This window comes from Salvelinus namaycush, unplaced genomic scaffold (genome assembly GCF_016432855.1).
Source record: "Salvelinus namaycush isolate Seneca unplaced genomic scaffold, SaNama_1.0 Scaffold2721, whole genome shotgun sequence".
Lineage (NCBI taxonomy): Eukaryota > Metazoa > Chordata > Actinopteri > Salmoniformes > Salmonidae > Salvelinus > Salvelinus namaycush.
The window spans coordinates 13,269-28,466 of record NW_024059588.1 but is presented as its reverse complement, the minus strand read 5'-3'; the positions used below and the strand labels follow the sequence as shown (position 1 = coordinate 28,466).

The following is a 15,198-nucleotide window of genomic DNA, read 5'->3' as shown; positions in this document are numbered from 1 at the left end:
TTCCATTATGGTCTATAGGTGGCAGCACTAACCTCTACATTCTGGTCATTCAGCAGACTCTGTTCCAGATCCACTCATGCCACTGACAAATCAACACAGATACGTATTGTTACTGATGTTTATGTCGTGCTGTGCTGTGTAGTGTGTACACTGTGGTGTATTTGATGTATGTGTTTTTAAGTGAGCCGCCCTCTTGGCCTGGTCTCCTGACCTCGATGGTACTTCTTGGATAAATAACGTTTAAATAAACAGAAAATGTTCACTTCTCTTCATATACATTATCTAGTAGAAGAATACATTGGGGTATGCATGATAGTGGTTACCTACGGTAACCTGTGAATATATTCCACCAAGACCAAACTTCTACTACTACTACTGCTACTACTACTACTACTACTACTACTACTACTACTACTACTACTACTACTACTACTGCTGCTGCTGCTACTACTACTACTACTACTACTACCTGTATTCACGCTTTACTACTATCCTGAGCAATCACCCATTCTTCCTCATCCTGAGCAAACACGGCCGTGGGGGAGGGGGGGGGGGGGGTAGATTAAAATGGAGGATGTTATCAGATGAGACATATGAACACAAATACAGATATTGGGGGACTTGTTTAAGGGTCTTAAGGATCGGACTCAAACATCTTCTTTCTACCATCCATGCCAGCCTTGTCCTCAATGTTCTTACGCCAGTCAGCTGCATCTTTCACCTGTGGAGTTCCAGAATGGAGAGGAGAGGAGAGGAGAGAGAGGAGAGGAGAGGAGAGGAGAGGAGAGGAGAGGAGAGGAGAGGAGAGGAGAGGAGAGGAGAGGAGAGGAGAGGAGAGGAGAGGAGAGGAGAGGAGAGGAGAGGAGAGGAGAGGAGAGGAGATTGGATTGGATGAGGTTATAAGGTGGTTTGTGAACCCTGATATTCAAAATTGTGTAAGGCAGTCTGTCAGTCTATCTAGCATGGGGCCTCTCGGACACACTCTAACCCTCCTCAGTAAAACAAAAGCAACCCTACCTCTTCCTTGACCTCCTTCTATTATTACTAAACTATAATGATGTTCTTATGTCCAGAACAACCCTACCTCCTCCTTGACCTCCTTCTTGACTTGCTTCAGGTTGGACCTCAGATCCATGGACACCTTGTGTTTGGAGCCCAGCAGAGCCTGGAGCATAGCGTCAGCAGACATACGTACTTTCTTCAGGACGGGCTTCTTGAACTTTCCCTTCAGGTCTTGTAGTTTTATCTTCAGATCCTCAATCTGAACAAAGAGAGAGAGAGAGAGAGAGAGAGAGAGAGAGAGAGAGAGAGAGAGAGAGAGAGAGAGAGAGAGAGAGAGAGAGAGAGAGAGAGCATATTCGTCAGTGAAATTCCCCCTTTATACTGAAGAATGACCATCTGTCCAGGAATACATTTGAAAATGTAACTATACCTCCTTATCAGACTTGGCTACTTTGCTTTGCGTGTCATATCTCTGTTCATCCACTGCATCAATCTGCTGGTGGAGCTTCTTGCACAGATCCTAGAGAGAGAGGAGAGAGAGAGGAGAGAGAGAGAGAGGAGAGAGAGAGAAAGAGAGAGAGAGGAGAGAGCGAGGAGAGAGGAGAGAGAGAGAGAGGAGAGAGAGAGAGAGAGAGAGAGAGAGAGGAGGAGAGAGAGAGCGAGGAGGAGAGAGAGAGTGAGCGAGGAGAGAGAGAAAACGAGCGAGAGAGAGAGGAGAGAGAGAGAGCGAGGAGAGAGAGAGGAGAGAGAGGGAGAGAGAGGAGAGAGAGAGAGGAGAGGAGAGAGGCGAAAGCGAGAGAGCGAGAGAGAGAATGTAAACGAGTACATTTAAAGAAAATAGGGGATATTTGTGAAATGATATAAATTATATAACTGAATATCCTGGAAAGCTACAATCCAGCTTGATATTGTTCCACCCTTACTTTAACACCCCTAACTGAGATGGTCAGCTGCTCCTCAGGACCATGAATTGCTGATTCAGTTGTGTTATAGTGGGGCTGGAGCAAAAACCTGCACACCCAGTAGCTCTCCATAGGTTGGTCAACAGCTACCTCTCTTCATACCTGGAGTTCCTGCATGGATCCCGGGACGGAGAGGGAGGGGACATTCTCATCCATGTACCTGTTTTTGTCCTCCTCTGCCTGGATGGCCTCAGCCTCTATCAACCCCTGGGCAATCTGGAGGATCAAGCTCTGGGGGATATAACACAGGGGGAAGTGGTTCGTGTACCCAGACACAATGGTTAGCCAGTTGATCAGAAATGCAGTTGTTTACATGTACATTTTGTCAATAATTTGACTATTTGGATTAAAGTTGGGCTTAGTCTACATCCCTGTCACACTCCCCAGATGAAAACATGTATTTATTTTTATTCTGGGATTTAGGTTTTAAAATCCTGTATTCAGATTTTTTATTTGATAATTGATATATAAAATCTAGAATCCTTTAAAAAAAACTAAATGTTAATGTGGACTGAGTCCTTCCGACGTCTCTGAAGACGTCATTATGACACGTTGTCGTGCGTCTAGGTCTCCTCCTTACCTTGAGATGTTGCCTGCGACTCGACGACATCTTTTTACTTCAGAGAAGATTAGATGGGGGGTGGGGGGGCGGGGGGGGGGAAACATGAGTTGGGATACAGCTTGGGATGAAAACCACAGAGTACCAGTTGATGTACTGAATGCTCCTGAAGATCACCAAAAGTTGACATGTATAATATATGGAATTATTGATTCTTAAAATATATTTCAATAAAAATGCACATTTTGAGAGCTGTAATTGTACAATAACCGAATCAGTACATACTCTGACATCTTGGCCGGTGGTTGATGTCACTTCCTTTGAAGAGAGATATGAATAAGTTGTCAGCGTTTGAAGACATGATTGTTATGGCATTAACTCAATGTATAGTCTACCCTTTGTGGAAATGATTCATTTTAACACACCGCCCTCAGGGTTAGAGGGGCACAACACATCTCTACATTTAGACAGGGTGTGGTAAGGCAGTTGTCTTGTGGCATGGGTCTATTTGTGTGTTCCTGCGTGGTGGTGGTGAGGGGGGTAGCTGACTAACACCCGAAACCACAACAGCTGAGAACTCCCTCCCTGCCCGACTCCTGTGGACTTTCCTTAAAGTGTCCCAAGACAGGGTGCAGCAAAGGGGCCACACACGTCCCAGAAAATACCTGGCTGGGCTGCTGGGTCTGTCTAACAGACATAGACCACGATCATAACCATGGAGTCTGGACACTAGTGGACTGACTGGGCTGCTGGGTCTGTCTAACAGACATAGACCACGATCATAACCATGGAGTCTGGACACTAGTGTACTGACTGGGCTGCTGGGTCTGTCTGACAGACATAGACCACGATCATAACCATGGAGTCTGGACACTAGTGGACTGACTGGGCTGCTGGGTCTGTCTGACAGACATAGACCACGATCATAACCATGGAGTCTGGACACTAGTGTACTGACTGGGCTGCTGGGTCTGTCTGGCAGGCATAGACCACGATCATAACCATGGAGTCTGGACACTAGTGCACTGACTGGGCTGCTGGGTCTGTCTAACAGACATAGACCACGATCATAACCATGGAGTCTGGACACTAGTGGACTGACTGGGCTGCTGGGTCTGTCTAACAGACATAGACCACGATCATAACCATGTACTCTGGACACTAGTGGACTGACTGGGCTGCTGGGTCTGTCTAACAGACATAGACCACGATCATAACCATGGAGTCTGGACACTAGTGGACTGACTGGGCTGCTGGGTCTGTCTAACAGACATAGACCACGATCATAACCATGTACTCTGGACACTAGTGGACTGACTGGGCTGCTGGGTCTGTCTAACAGACATAGACCACGATCATAACCATGGAGTCTGGACACTAGTGTACTGACTGGGCTGCTGGGTCTGTCTGACAGACATAGACCACGATCATAACCATGGAGTCTGGACACTAGTGGACTGACTGGGCTGCTGGGTCTGTCTAACAGACCTAGACCACGATCATAACCATGGAGTCTGGACACTAGTGGACTGACTGGGCTGCTGGGTCTGTCTGACAGACATAGACCACGATCATAACCATGGAGTCTGGACACTAGTGGACTGACTGGGCTGCTGGGTCCGTCTAACAGACATAGACCACGATCATAACCATGGAGTCTGGACACTAGTGTACTGACTGGGCTGCTGGGTCTGTCTAACAGACCTAGACCACGATCATAACCATGGAGTCTGGACACTAGTGTACTGACTGGGCTGCTGGGTCTATCTAACAGACATAGACCACGATCAGAACCATGTAGTCTGGACACTAGTGGACTGACTGGGCTGCTGGGTCTGTCTAACAGACATAGACCACGATCATAACCATGTACTCTGGACACTAGTGTACTGACTGGGCTGCTGGGTCTGTCTAACAGACATAGACCACGATCATAACCATGGAGTCTGGACACTAGTGTACTGACTGGGCTGCTGGGTCTGTCTAACAGACATAGACCACGATCATAACCATGGAGTCTGGACACTAGTGTACTGACTGGGCTGCTGGCTCTGTCTAACAGACATAGACCACGATCATAACCATGGAGTCTGGACACTAGTGTACTGACTGGGCTGCTGGGTCTGTCTGGCAGGCATAGACCACGATCATAACCATGGAGTCTGGACACTAGTGTACTGACTGGGCTGCTGGGTCTGTCTAACAGACCTAGACCACGATCATAACCATGGAGTCTGGACACTAGTGTACTGACTGGGCTGCTGGGTCTGTCTGGCAGGCATAGACCACGATCATAACCATGTACTCTGGACACTAGTGGACTGACTGGGCTGCTGGGTCTGTCTAACAGACATAGACCACGATCATAACCATGGAGTCTGGACACTAGTGGACTGACTGGGCTGCTGGGTCTGTCTAACAGACATAGACCACGATCATAACCATGGAGTCTGGACACTAGTGGACTGACTGGGCTGCTGGGTCTATCTAACAGACATAGACCACGATCATAACCATGGAGTCTGGACACTAGTGTACTGACTGGGCTGCTGGGTCTGTCTGACAGACATAGACCACGATCATAACCATGGAGTCTGGACACTAGTGGACTGACTGGGCTGCTGGGTCTGTCTAACAGACATAGACCACGATCATAACCATGGAGTCTGGACACTAGTGTACTGACTGGGCTGCTGGGTCTGTCTAACAGACATAGACCACGATCATAACCATGGAGTCTGGACACTAGTGTACTGACTGGGCTGCTGGGTCTGTCTAACAGACATAGACCACGATCATAACCATGGAGTCTGGACACTAGTGTACTGACTGGGCTGCTGGGTCTGTCTAACAGACATAGACCACGATCATAACTATGGAGTCTGGACACTAGTGTACTGACTGGGCTGCTGGGTCTGTCTGGCAGACATAGACCACGATCATAACCATGGAGTCTGGACACTAGTGTACTGACTGGGCTGCTGGGTCTGTCTGGCAGACATAGACCACGATCATAACCATGGAGTCTGGACACTAGTGTACTGACTGGGCTGCTGGGTCTGTCTGGCAGACATAGACCACGATCATAACCATGGAGTCTGGACACTAGTGTACTGACTGGGCTGCTGGGTCTGTCTAACAGACATAGACCACGATCATAACCATGGAGTCTGGACACTAGTGTACTGACTGGGCTGCTGGGTCTGTCTAACAGACATAGACCACGATCATAACCATGGAGTCTGGACACTAGTGTACTGACTGGGCTGCTGGGTCTGTCTAACAGACATAGACCACGATCATAACCATGGAGTCTGGACACTAGTGTACTGACTGGGCTGCTGGGTCTGTCTAACAGACATAGACCACGATCATAACCATGGAGTCTGGACACTAGTGGACTGACTGGGCTGCTGGGTCTGTCTGGCAGACATAGACCACGATCATAACCATGGAGTCTGGACACTAGTGTACTGACTGGGCTGCTGGGTCTGTCTAACAGACATAGACCACGATCATAACCATGGAGTCTGGACACTAGTGGACTGACTGGGCTGCTGGGTCTATCTAACAGACATAGACCACGATCATAACCATGGAGTCTGGACACTAGTGGACTGACTGGGCTGCTGGGTCTATCTAACAGACATAGACCACGATCATAACCATGGAGTCTGGACACTAGTGTACTGACTGGGCTGCTGGGTCTGTCTAACAGACATAGACCACGATCATAACCATGGAGTCTGGACACTAGTGTACTGACTGGGCTGCTGGGTCTGTCTAACAGACATAGACCACGATCATAACCATGGAGTCTGGACACTAGTGGACTGACTGGGCTGCTGGGTCTGTCTAACAGACATAGACCACGATCATAACCATGGAGTCTGGACACTAGTGGACTGACTGGGCTGCTGGGTCTGTCTAACAGACATAGACCACGATCATAACCATGGAGTCTGGACACTAGTGTACTGACTGGGCTGCTGGGTCTGTCTAACAGACATAGACCACGATCATAACCATGGAGTCTGGACACTAGTGGACTGACTGGGCTGCTGGGTCTGTCTGGCAGACATAGACCACGATCATAACCATGGAGTCTGGACACTAGTGTACTGACTGGGCTGCTGGGTCTGTCTAACAGACATAGACCACGATCATAACCATGGAGTCTGGACACTAGTGGACTGACTGGGCTGCTGGGTCTATCTAACAGACATAGACCACGATCATAACCATGGAGTCTGGACACTAGTGGACTGACTGGGCTGCTGGGTCTGTCTAACAGACATAGACCACGATCATAACCATGGAGTCTGGACACTAGTGTACTGACTGGGCTGCTGGGTCTGTCTAACAGACATAGACCACGATCATAACCATGGAGTCTGGACACTAGTGTACTGACTGGGCTGCTGGGTCTGTCTAACAGACATAGACCACGATCATAACCATGGAGTCTGGACACTAGTGGACTGACTGGGCTGCTGGGTCTGTCTAACAGACATAGACCACGATCATAACCATGGAGTCTGGACACTAGTGTACTGACTGGGCTGCTGGGTCTGTCTAACAGACATAGACCACGATCATAACCATGGAGTCTGGACACTAGTGTACTGACTGGGCTGCTGGGTCTATCTAACAGACCTAGACCACGATCATAACCATGGAGTCTGGACACTAGTGTACTGACTGGGCTGCTGGGTCTGTCTAACAGACATAGACCACGATCATAACCATGGAGTCTGGACACTAGTGGACTGACTGGGCTGCTGGGTCTGTCTAACAGACATAGACCACGATCATAACCATGGAGTCTGGACACTAGTGTACTGACTGGGCTGCTGGGTCTGTCTAACAGACATAGACCACGATCATAACCATGGAGTCTGGACACTAGTGTACTGACTGGGCTGCTGGGTCTGTCTAACAGACATAGACCACGATCATAACCATGGAGTCTGGACACTAGTGGACTGACTGGGCTGCTGGGTCTGTCTAACAGACATAGACCACGATCATAACCATGGAGTCTGGACACTAGTGTACTGACTGGGCTGCTGGGTCTGTCTAACAGACATAGACCACGATCATAACTATGTAGTCTGGACACTAGTGGACTGACTGGGCTGCTGGGTCTATCTAACAGACATAGACCACGATCATAACCATGGAGTCTGGACACTAGTGGACTGACTGGGCTGCTGGGTCTGTCTAACAGACATAGACCACGATTAAAAACCATGTAGTCTGGACAATAGTGTACTGGCTGGGCTGCTGGGTCTGTCTAACAGACATAGACCACGATTAAAAACCATGTACTCTGGACACTAGTGTACTGACTGGGCTGCTGGGTCTGTCTGGCAGACATAGACCACGATCATAACCATGGAGTCTGGACACTTAGTGTACTTCTGGTTTGTCTTCTATCTTTTAAATGTTTGATTTAGAAAGTGTTTCTGACATATCTGAGGGGAAAACTAGTTTTTCTGCCACTTCAAAAATGTCTAAAAAATATACATAAAAGTATACAGTGATAAAAGAAAATCTGTCTTCAGTTAATCAATCTACCGTACGTCAGTTAGACTGGAGAAATACCAGGAAAACTATTTTCAAATGAAGTGTGTAAAAAGATCATGCCATTCATTAAATCAATAACTCCTCACTAATGTTCAGTATAACAGTAAACCTATAAGAATAACATCTTGGCTATTTCTCCTAAAACCTCTCCCTACCTTGTGAAGTCAGAGTCAGAGAATCATTTTAATCATTTCATTAAAAACAAAAACACTCCTTAAAACACAAAGCATTCTACCACAGTAACATTTCTGTCTTCCGTGAGATGGATGGATGCCATGTTAACTGATACATGCCAGTTGAATGTTAGGACAGCCAACCTACTAGTTAGCATCCTGATCCCAAGTGTTGAAGAAATGACAAGGCACAGCATCTTCTTCTTTTAGTATAAACACCAAGCTGTTTAAGTTTTTACATATTCTTGTAAATTAATGCCACTTACACATGTAGCCTAAACATTTTTCAGTGAGTAGCATCTATGTACTATGTTGTGTGATAATTACAGTCAGCTAATAGAAAAATGCAGGACTATAAATCCCAGTGATACTGAATCTCTACTGAATGCAGAGCTGAAACAGGACAGGAGATAGAAGACAGGAATGGGAGGAATCTCACCTAGGAAGAAGAGAGCGTTGCAGAATGGAGGGATGAGTGACTGAGATTGTCAAGCCAGGGAGGAGAAATATGATGAAGGGTATATATAGGCACAGTTCTGGGATCAGCTGTCTGTTTAACCCTAAAAGCGCCAACAGGGGTACATTTTGACCTCAAGGGCACAAAAACGTCATAATTTAAAACGCCTTTTTTTTGTCCTTCTGAAGTTTAAGGACTTGTCAAGCAACTAATAACCAACAAAAACACACCATGTACAATGATTTCTATGTTAATTAATATGGTGGAATTAAAAAGGTCTGAAAAATCTCTTTAGTGAGACGGAGAGGTAGGGAGTAACCAGATGAAATCAGAGATAGACAGAGAGGTAGGGAGTAACCAGATGAAATCAGAGATAGACAGAGAGGTAGGGAGTAACCAGATGAAATCAGAGATAGACAGAGAGGTAGGGAGTAACCAGATGAAATCAGAGATAGACAGAGAGGTAGGGAGTAACCAGATGAAATCAGAGATAGACAGAGAGGTAGGGAGTAACCAGATGAAATCAGAGATAGACAGAGAGGTAGGGAGTAACCAGATGAAATCAGAGATAGACAGAGAGGTAGGGAGTAACCAGATGAAATCAGAGATAGACAGAGAGGTAGGGAGTAACCAGATGAAATCAGAGATAGACAGAGAGGTAGGGAGTAACCAGATGAAATCAGAGTTAGACAGAGAGGTAGGGAGTAACCAGATGAAATCAGAGATAGACAGAGAGGTAAGGAGTAACCAGATGAAATCAGAGATAGACAGAGAGGTAGGGAGTAACCAGATGAAATCAGAGATAGACAGAGAGGTAGGGAGTAACCAGATGAAATCAGAGTTAGACAGAGAGGTAGGGAGTAACCAGATGAAATCAGAGATAGACAGAGAGGTAAGGAGTAACCAGATGAAATCAGAGATAGACAGAGAGGTAGGGAGTAACCAGATGAAATCAGAGATAGACAGAGAGGTAGGGAGTAACCAGATGAAATCAGAGATAGACAGAGAAGTAGGGAGTAACCAGATGAAATCAGAGATAGACAGAGAGGTAGGGAGTAACCAGATGAAATCAGAGATAGACAGAGAGGTAGGGAGTAACCAGATGAAATCAGAGATAGACAGAGAAGTAGGGAGTAACCAGATGAAATCAGAGATAGACAGAGAGGTAGGGAGTAACCAGATGAAATCAGAGATAGACAGAGAGGTAGGGAGTAACCAGATGAAATCAGAGATAGACAGAGAGGTAGGGAGTAACCAGATGAAATCAGAGATAGACAGAGAGGTAGGGAGTAACCAGATGTAATCAGAGATAGACAGAGAGGTAGGGAGCAACCAGATGAAATCAGAGATGGACAGAGAAGTAGGGAGTAACCAGATGAAATCAGAGAGCTGCTGTCCAGTGTGACCCCAAGGAGCCGTATTTGGTAGCCACACCTGCTGAGCTCTAAACAGCTGGTGATCTGACAGAGTTAGATTCTGCCCTTCCTGACCCATGTGACCCCAGTAAGCCGTCTTCGGTCGCCACACCAGCTGGTGGCGTTTATCAGTCAGGCTGGTTCCTGCTGACTGGGAGGTCTCCAAACAGACTGTGTTAAGTCACACGACAACTCCTCAGTGTGGATTTTGTGGTCCCTTCCTAACGTTGTACCCCTTGAACACTTCAATATTACTAAAGCCATGTAATTTCAAGAGCAGGTTAAACCAGTCAGGACGGTCAACTGGTCTGCTGTTGTGGAGACGTAACAGTAGTGACTCCACAAATCACAAAAACACTTTCTATTAGCTGACCAGGGTTTATTTGATGAAAATTAGTATAAATATTGCACAATATCATTTTTGAGGTCACGTAACTGTTTTTATGTTACGTGTGAAACAAAAGACTAGATATCCAACGGGGGACAAACGGAAATCCCAACACATAGCTCGTTCGTCAACGCTGGAGTATTTGATTATACACGTGGATATTTGTCAGAAGAGTTCCAGACAGGTTTCGTTTCTACTCCTTATGAGTCTCAAACATCTTCTTTCTGTCTGATTTGTCTTCGATGTTCTTACGCCAGTCACCCACAGCATCTTTGTCCTGAGGTGGGAAGAATGGCAGAATAAATACATGAGTGAAAATGTATTTGAAAGATATAACATTTGGTGTTTCGGCAGTGGGATCCTCAGTGGTAGCATGATTCACATTGGAGTGTTGGGTTGAAAGGTTTTACAGTTGTTGCTGCTTAGAGATAAGCATATTCTGGGAGACATTGTCTTTGAAAGGTTTCACAGTTGTTGCTGCTTAGAGATAGGCCTATTCTGGGAGACATTGTCTTTGAAAGGTTTCACAGTTGTTGCTGCTTAGAGATAGGCCTATTCTGGGAGACATTGTCTTTGAAAGGTTTCACAGTTGTCGCTGCTTAGAGATAGGCCTATACTGGGAGACATTGTCCTTGAAAGGTTGGACTTATGATATGACATTTGGTGTCAGAAGTGGGATCCTGTAGAACAGCTACAGAACAGACACATTCGTGGACGAGGCTTTAAAATAAAACGTTCAAATTATTTACCCAGTAAATAAGTAACGTTACAGTCGTATAGTAACCTTATTAAGCTAAACTATAATGATGTTCTTATGTCCAGAACAACACTCACCTCCTCCTTGACCTCCTTCTTGACTTGCTTCAGGTTGCACCTCAGATCCATGGACACCTTGTGTTTGGAGCCCAGCAGAGCCTGGAGCATAGCGTCAGCAGACATGCGTACTTTCTTCAGGACGGGCTTCCGGAACTTTCCATTCAGTTCAACTACCTTCATCTTCAAGTCCTCAACCTGTTTGGAATCCAACAGGAAGCACTTATCACACACAGACGATTGACTGCCAAACGCCAAACATCAGTGGAACTACTGTTACTCCTGTGGCTCTGTCTTAGACAGTCAGTTAATAATATGAGTAACAGTGGTAGAACTCCTCACCTCCTTCTCGGACTTGGTCACCTTGGTTGACATGTCGTATCTCTCCTCATCAACCCTCTCGATCTTCTGATGGAGCTTCTTGCACAAGTCCTGAAGAGAGACAGAGAGAGAGAGATTGAGAAAGAGAGAAAGAGAGAAAGAGAGACGGGGAGAGAGAGAGAGAGAGAGAGAGAGAGAGAGAGAGAGAGAGAGAGAGAGAGACGGAAAGAGAGAGAGAGAGAGACAGACAGAGAGCGACAGAGACAGAGAGACAGCGACAGAGAGACAGAGAGACAGAGAGACAGAGAGACAGAGAGACGGAAAGAGAGAGAGAGAGACGGAAAGAGAGAGAGAGAGAGAGAGAGGGGGGGGGGGGGGGGGGGGTTTGGCTTACTGCTAATAGCTTACCGTGAGCTCTGCCATGCATACCAACAATTCTGGTGCAGGGCAGTTCTCCTCCATGTACCTGGCCTTCTCTGCCTCAGCCTCGACCTCCTCAGCCTCGAGCAAGCCGGCAGCGATCTGGAGCATCAAGCTCTGTACGGGGGGGGGGGGGAGTTCAGCGGCCACTTCTGCTTGTCTATGGGGTTGTCTATATCAATCATGTATTCATATCACTTGAAGGACTCTAGATGGACAGAGCTCCAGGTGAAGTGTTGTGAGTGATGTAAAGCTTTCAGGGTTGGTTTCTACTCCTCAACTCCTTAAACTAGAAAAACCTGCATGACTTCACAGGCTGATTTCCATGCTGACTTTACATTGCATGGCAACAAGTCGACAAGGTCTACTACTGTGTGTGTGTGTGTGTGTGTGTGTGTGTGTGTGTGTGTGTGTGTGTGTGTGTGTGTGTGTGTGTGTGTGTGTGTGTGTGTGTGTGTGTGTGTGTGTGTGTGTGTGTGTGTGTGTGTGTGTTGGGGGGGGGGGGGGCTAACACTGTCTGGATCACATAACATTTACCCCTTGACCACTCAGTGTGTGAATATCTACTCTCGTCCAACTTCCAAGCATTTGACCCCTTGACCCCTGAAAATGACTATAGCCATGCAATGTAAAGTCAGCATGGAAATCAGTCTGTGAAGTCATGCAGGATTTTCTCTGTGTGGTACAGATACATGTTCAATCTAAGCCTGGGACAACTTTATTGAACAGGAGGTCTTTATAGAACAGAAGGTCTTTATAGAACAGAAGGTCTTTATAGAACAGAAGGTCTTTATAGAACAGAAGGTCTTTATAGAACAGAAGGTCTTTATAGAACGTGAAGGTCTTTATAGAACAGAAGGTCTTTATAGAACATGAAGGTCTTTATAGAACATGAAGGTCTTTATAGAACAGGTCTTTATAGAACATGAAGGTCTTTATAGAACAGAAGGTCTTTATAGAACAGAAGGTCTTTATAGAACATGAAGGTCGTTATAGAACAGAAGGTCTTTATAGAATATGAAGGTCTTTATAGAACAGAAGGTCTTTATAGAACAGAAGGTCTTTATAGAACAGAAGGTCTTTATAGAACGTGAAGGTCTTTATAGAACAGAAGGTCTTTATAGAACAGAAGGTCTTTATAGAACAGAAGGTCTTTATAGAACATGAAGGTCTTTATAGAACATGAAGGTCTTTATAGAACTTGAAGGTCTTTATAGAACAGAAGGTCTTTATAGAACAGAAGGTCTTTATAGAACAGAAGGTCTTTATAGAACATGAAGGTCTTTATAGAACAGGTCTTTATAGAACAGAAGGTCTTTATAGAACAGAAGGTCTTTATAGAACATGAAGGTCTTTATAGAACAGAAGGTCTTTATAGAACAGAAGGTCTTTATAGAACAGAATGTCTTTATAGAACAGAAGGTCTTTATAGAACATGAAGGTCTTTATAGAACAGAAGGTCTTTATAGAACTTGAAGGTCTTTATAGAACATGAAGGTCTTTATAGAACAGAAAGTCTTTATAGAACAGAAGGTTTTTATAGAACAGAATGTCTTTATAGAACATGAGGGTCTTTATAGAACAGGTCTTTATAGAACAGAAGGTCTTTATAGAACTTGAAGGTCTTTATAGAACAGGTCTTTATAGAACAGAAGGTCTTTATAGAACAGAAGGTCTTTATAGAACATGAAGCTCTTTATAGAACAGAAGGTCTTTATAGAACATGAAGGTCTTTATAGAACAGGTCTTTATAGAACAGAAGGTCTTTATAGAACAGAAGGTCTTTATAGAACTTGAAGGTCTTTATAGAACAGGTCTTTATAGAACAGAAGGTCTTTATAGAACAGAAGGTCTTTATAGAACAGAAGGTCTTTATAGAACAGGTCTTTATAGAACATGAGGGTCTTTATAGAACAGAATGTCTTTATAGAACATGAGGGTCTTTATAGAACAGGTCTTTATAGAACAGAAGGTCTTCATAGAACATGAAGGTCTTTATAGAACAGAAGGTCTTTATAGAACAGAAGGTCTTTATAGAACATGAGGGTCTTTATAGAACATGAAGGTGTATTAACTGTTTATAAAACCATTTTGGAATGAATGGTGCTCCTTACCTTCAGGTAGTTCCTACGGCTCGTTGTCATCTTTTTACTGATTGGATAAAACAGATCAGGGTCATTTAAGGGAAATATACAAGGTGTTGCTACAGAGACAGCTACGTGACGATGAAACAATTTTATTATTATTATTATTTCATTTTATTACATTACGGTAGGGAAAATTGCAACACTATTGGGAATCATCTTAGCATAGTACTAATCAGTTTTACTGCCTGGTTTTCTATGTGGAAAACATGTTCACAGACAGAATACAGCAGATGAATACAGTATAGTGTAGTATATTTTTCTGTAAACTTACTCAGACATTTTGGCCGGTCGTTTTGTTTTACTTCCTGTGTCAAGAGATGAACAGTAAACAGCTTGTTAATTTTGAGCTATTGTTCTTTTATGTAGTTTGGGGGTGGAGGGGGGAGAGGGGGGGTAGAAACCAAATATTTCAAGTTTGACCCAATGCAAGTCATGTGCCATTGCATATCAAAAGGAATGCAACAAACATTAGACAATGAATGGTCAATAATTTGCTTGGATCAGTTTACCCCAATGTAACACAGCAGTCCAACATCAATAACACAGCAGTCCAACATCAATAACACAGCAGTCCAACATCAATAGCATAATTCCTGCTGGTGAAAAAGGGAGAGGTTGTTTCCTCTTTAATGAATGTCTTTGAATCTGTACGATATAATCCTGCCCAAGGTTGATAGCAAATCAACAAGACTCTCATTTCCTGAAAGTGTTGGTCGTGCAGGAGTCCATAAGGACTATGACACCAAAACAGGTCCTTTCAGAAAATACAGCTGACATTCACAAAATGTATGTTCAGGAATTTATGAAAATACCCAATTGGATTTTCCGTTGTATGTAATTGAATCTCAACAAATCTATTGGAATAACATCAAACAATCCATAAGCCATTTGAAGTAAACTGTGAAACGACAACATAAATTCAAGTTTACAATTATAAGACATACAGTGACTA

General features: G+C 44.7%; 2 protein-coding genes across 2 annotated transcripts; both read right to left on the bottom strand.

The window, feature by feature from the left end:
- Positions 1-634: 634 nt before the first annotated feature.
- LOC120039455 (troponin I, fast skeletal muscle-like) lies at positions 635-2,816 on the bottom strand. The gene is made up of 6 exons (XM_038984846.1): positions 2,809-2,816; positions 2,545-2,581; positions 2,067-2,195; positions 1,433-1,522; positions 1,085-1,261; positions 635-721 (listed from the first exon to the last, which is right to left on the bottom strand). The coding sequence occupies exons 1-6, from the start codon at positions 2,814-2,816 to the stop codon at positions 635-637; spliced, it is 528 nt and encodes a 175-aa protein (XP_038840774.1).
- Positions 2,817-10,611: 7,795 nt separating this feature from the next.
- On the bottom strand, positions 10,612-14,881 carry LOC120039456 (troponin I, fast skeletal muscle-like). The gene is made up of 6 exons (XM_038984847.1): positions 14,518-14,881; positions 14,214-14,250; positions 12,088-12,216; positions 11,701-11,790; positions 11,380-11,556; positions 10,612-10,822 (listed from the first exon to the last, which is right to left on the bottom strand). The coding sequence occupies exons 1-6, from the start codon at positions 14,523-14,525 to the stop codon at positions 10,739-10,741; spliced, it is 525 nt and encodes a 174-aa protein (XP_038840775.1). The 5' UTR covers positions 14,526-14,881; the 3' UTR covers positions 10,612-10,738.
- Positions 14,882-15,198: the final 317 nt, after the last annotated feature.

Excerpts from the sequence above, each read along its gene's own strand:
- LOC120039456 (XM_038984847.1), bottom strand. Across the intron at positions 11,791-12,087 it reads TATGCATGGCAGAGCTCACG|GACTTGTGCAAGAAGCTCCA; the intron begins GTAAGCTATTAG and ends GTCTCTCTTCAG. Across the intron at positions 11,557-11,700 it reads TGACCAAGTCCGAGAAGGAG|GTTGAGGACTTGAAGATGAA; the intron begins GTGAGGAGTTCT and ends GATTCCAAACAG.
- LOC120039455 (XM_038984846.1), bottom strand. Across the intron at positions 2,196-2,544 it reads GTCGCAGGCAACATCTCAAG|AGCTTGATCCTCCAGATTGC; the intron begins GTAAGGAGGAGA and ends TATATCCCCCAG. Across the intron at positions 1,523-2,066 it reads GATCCATGCAGGAACTCCAG|GATCTGTGCAAGAAGCTCCA; the intron begins GTATGAAGAGAG and ends CTCTCTCTCTAG.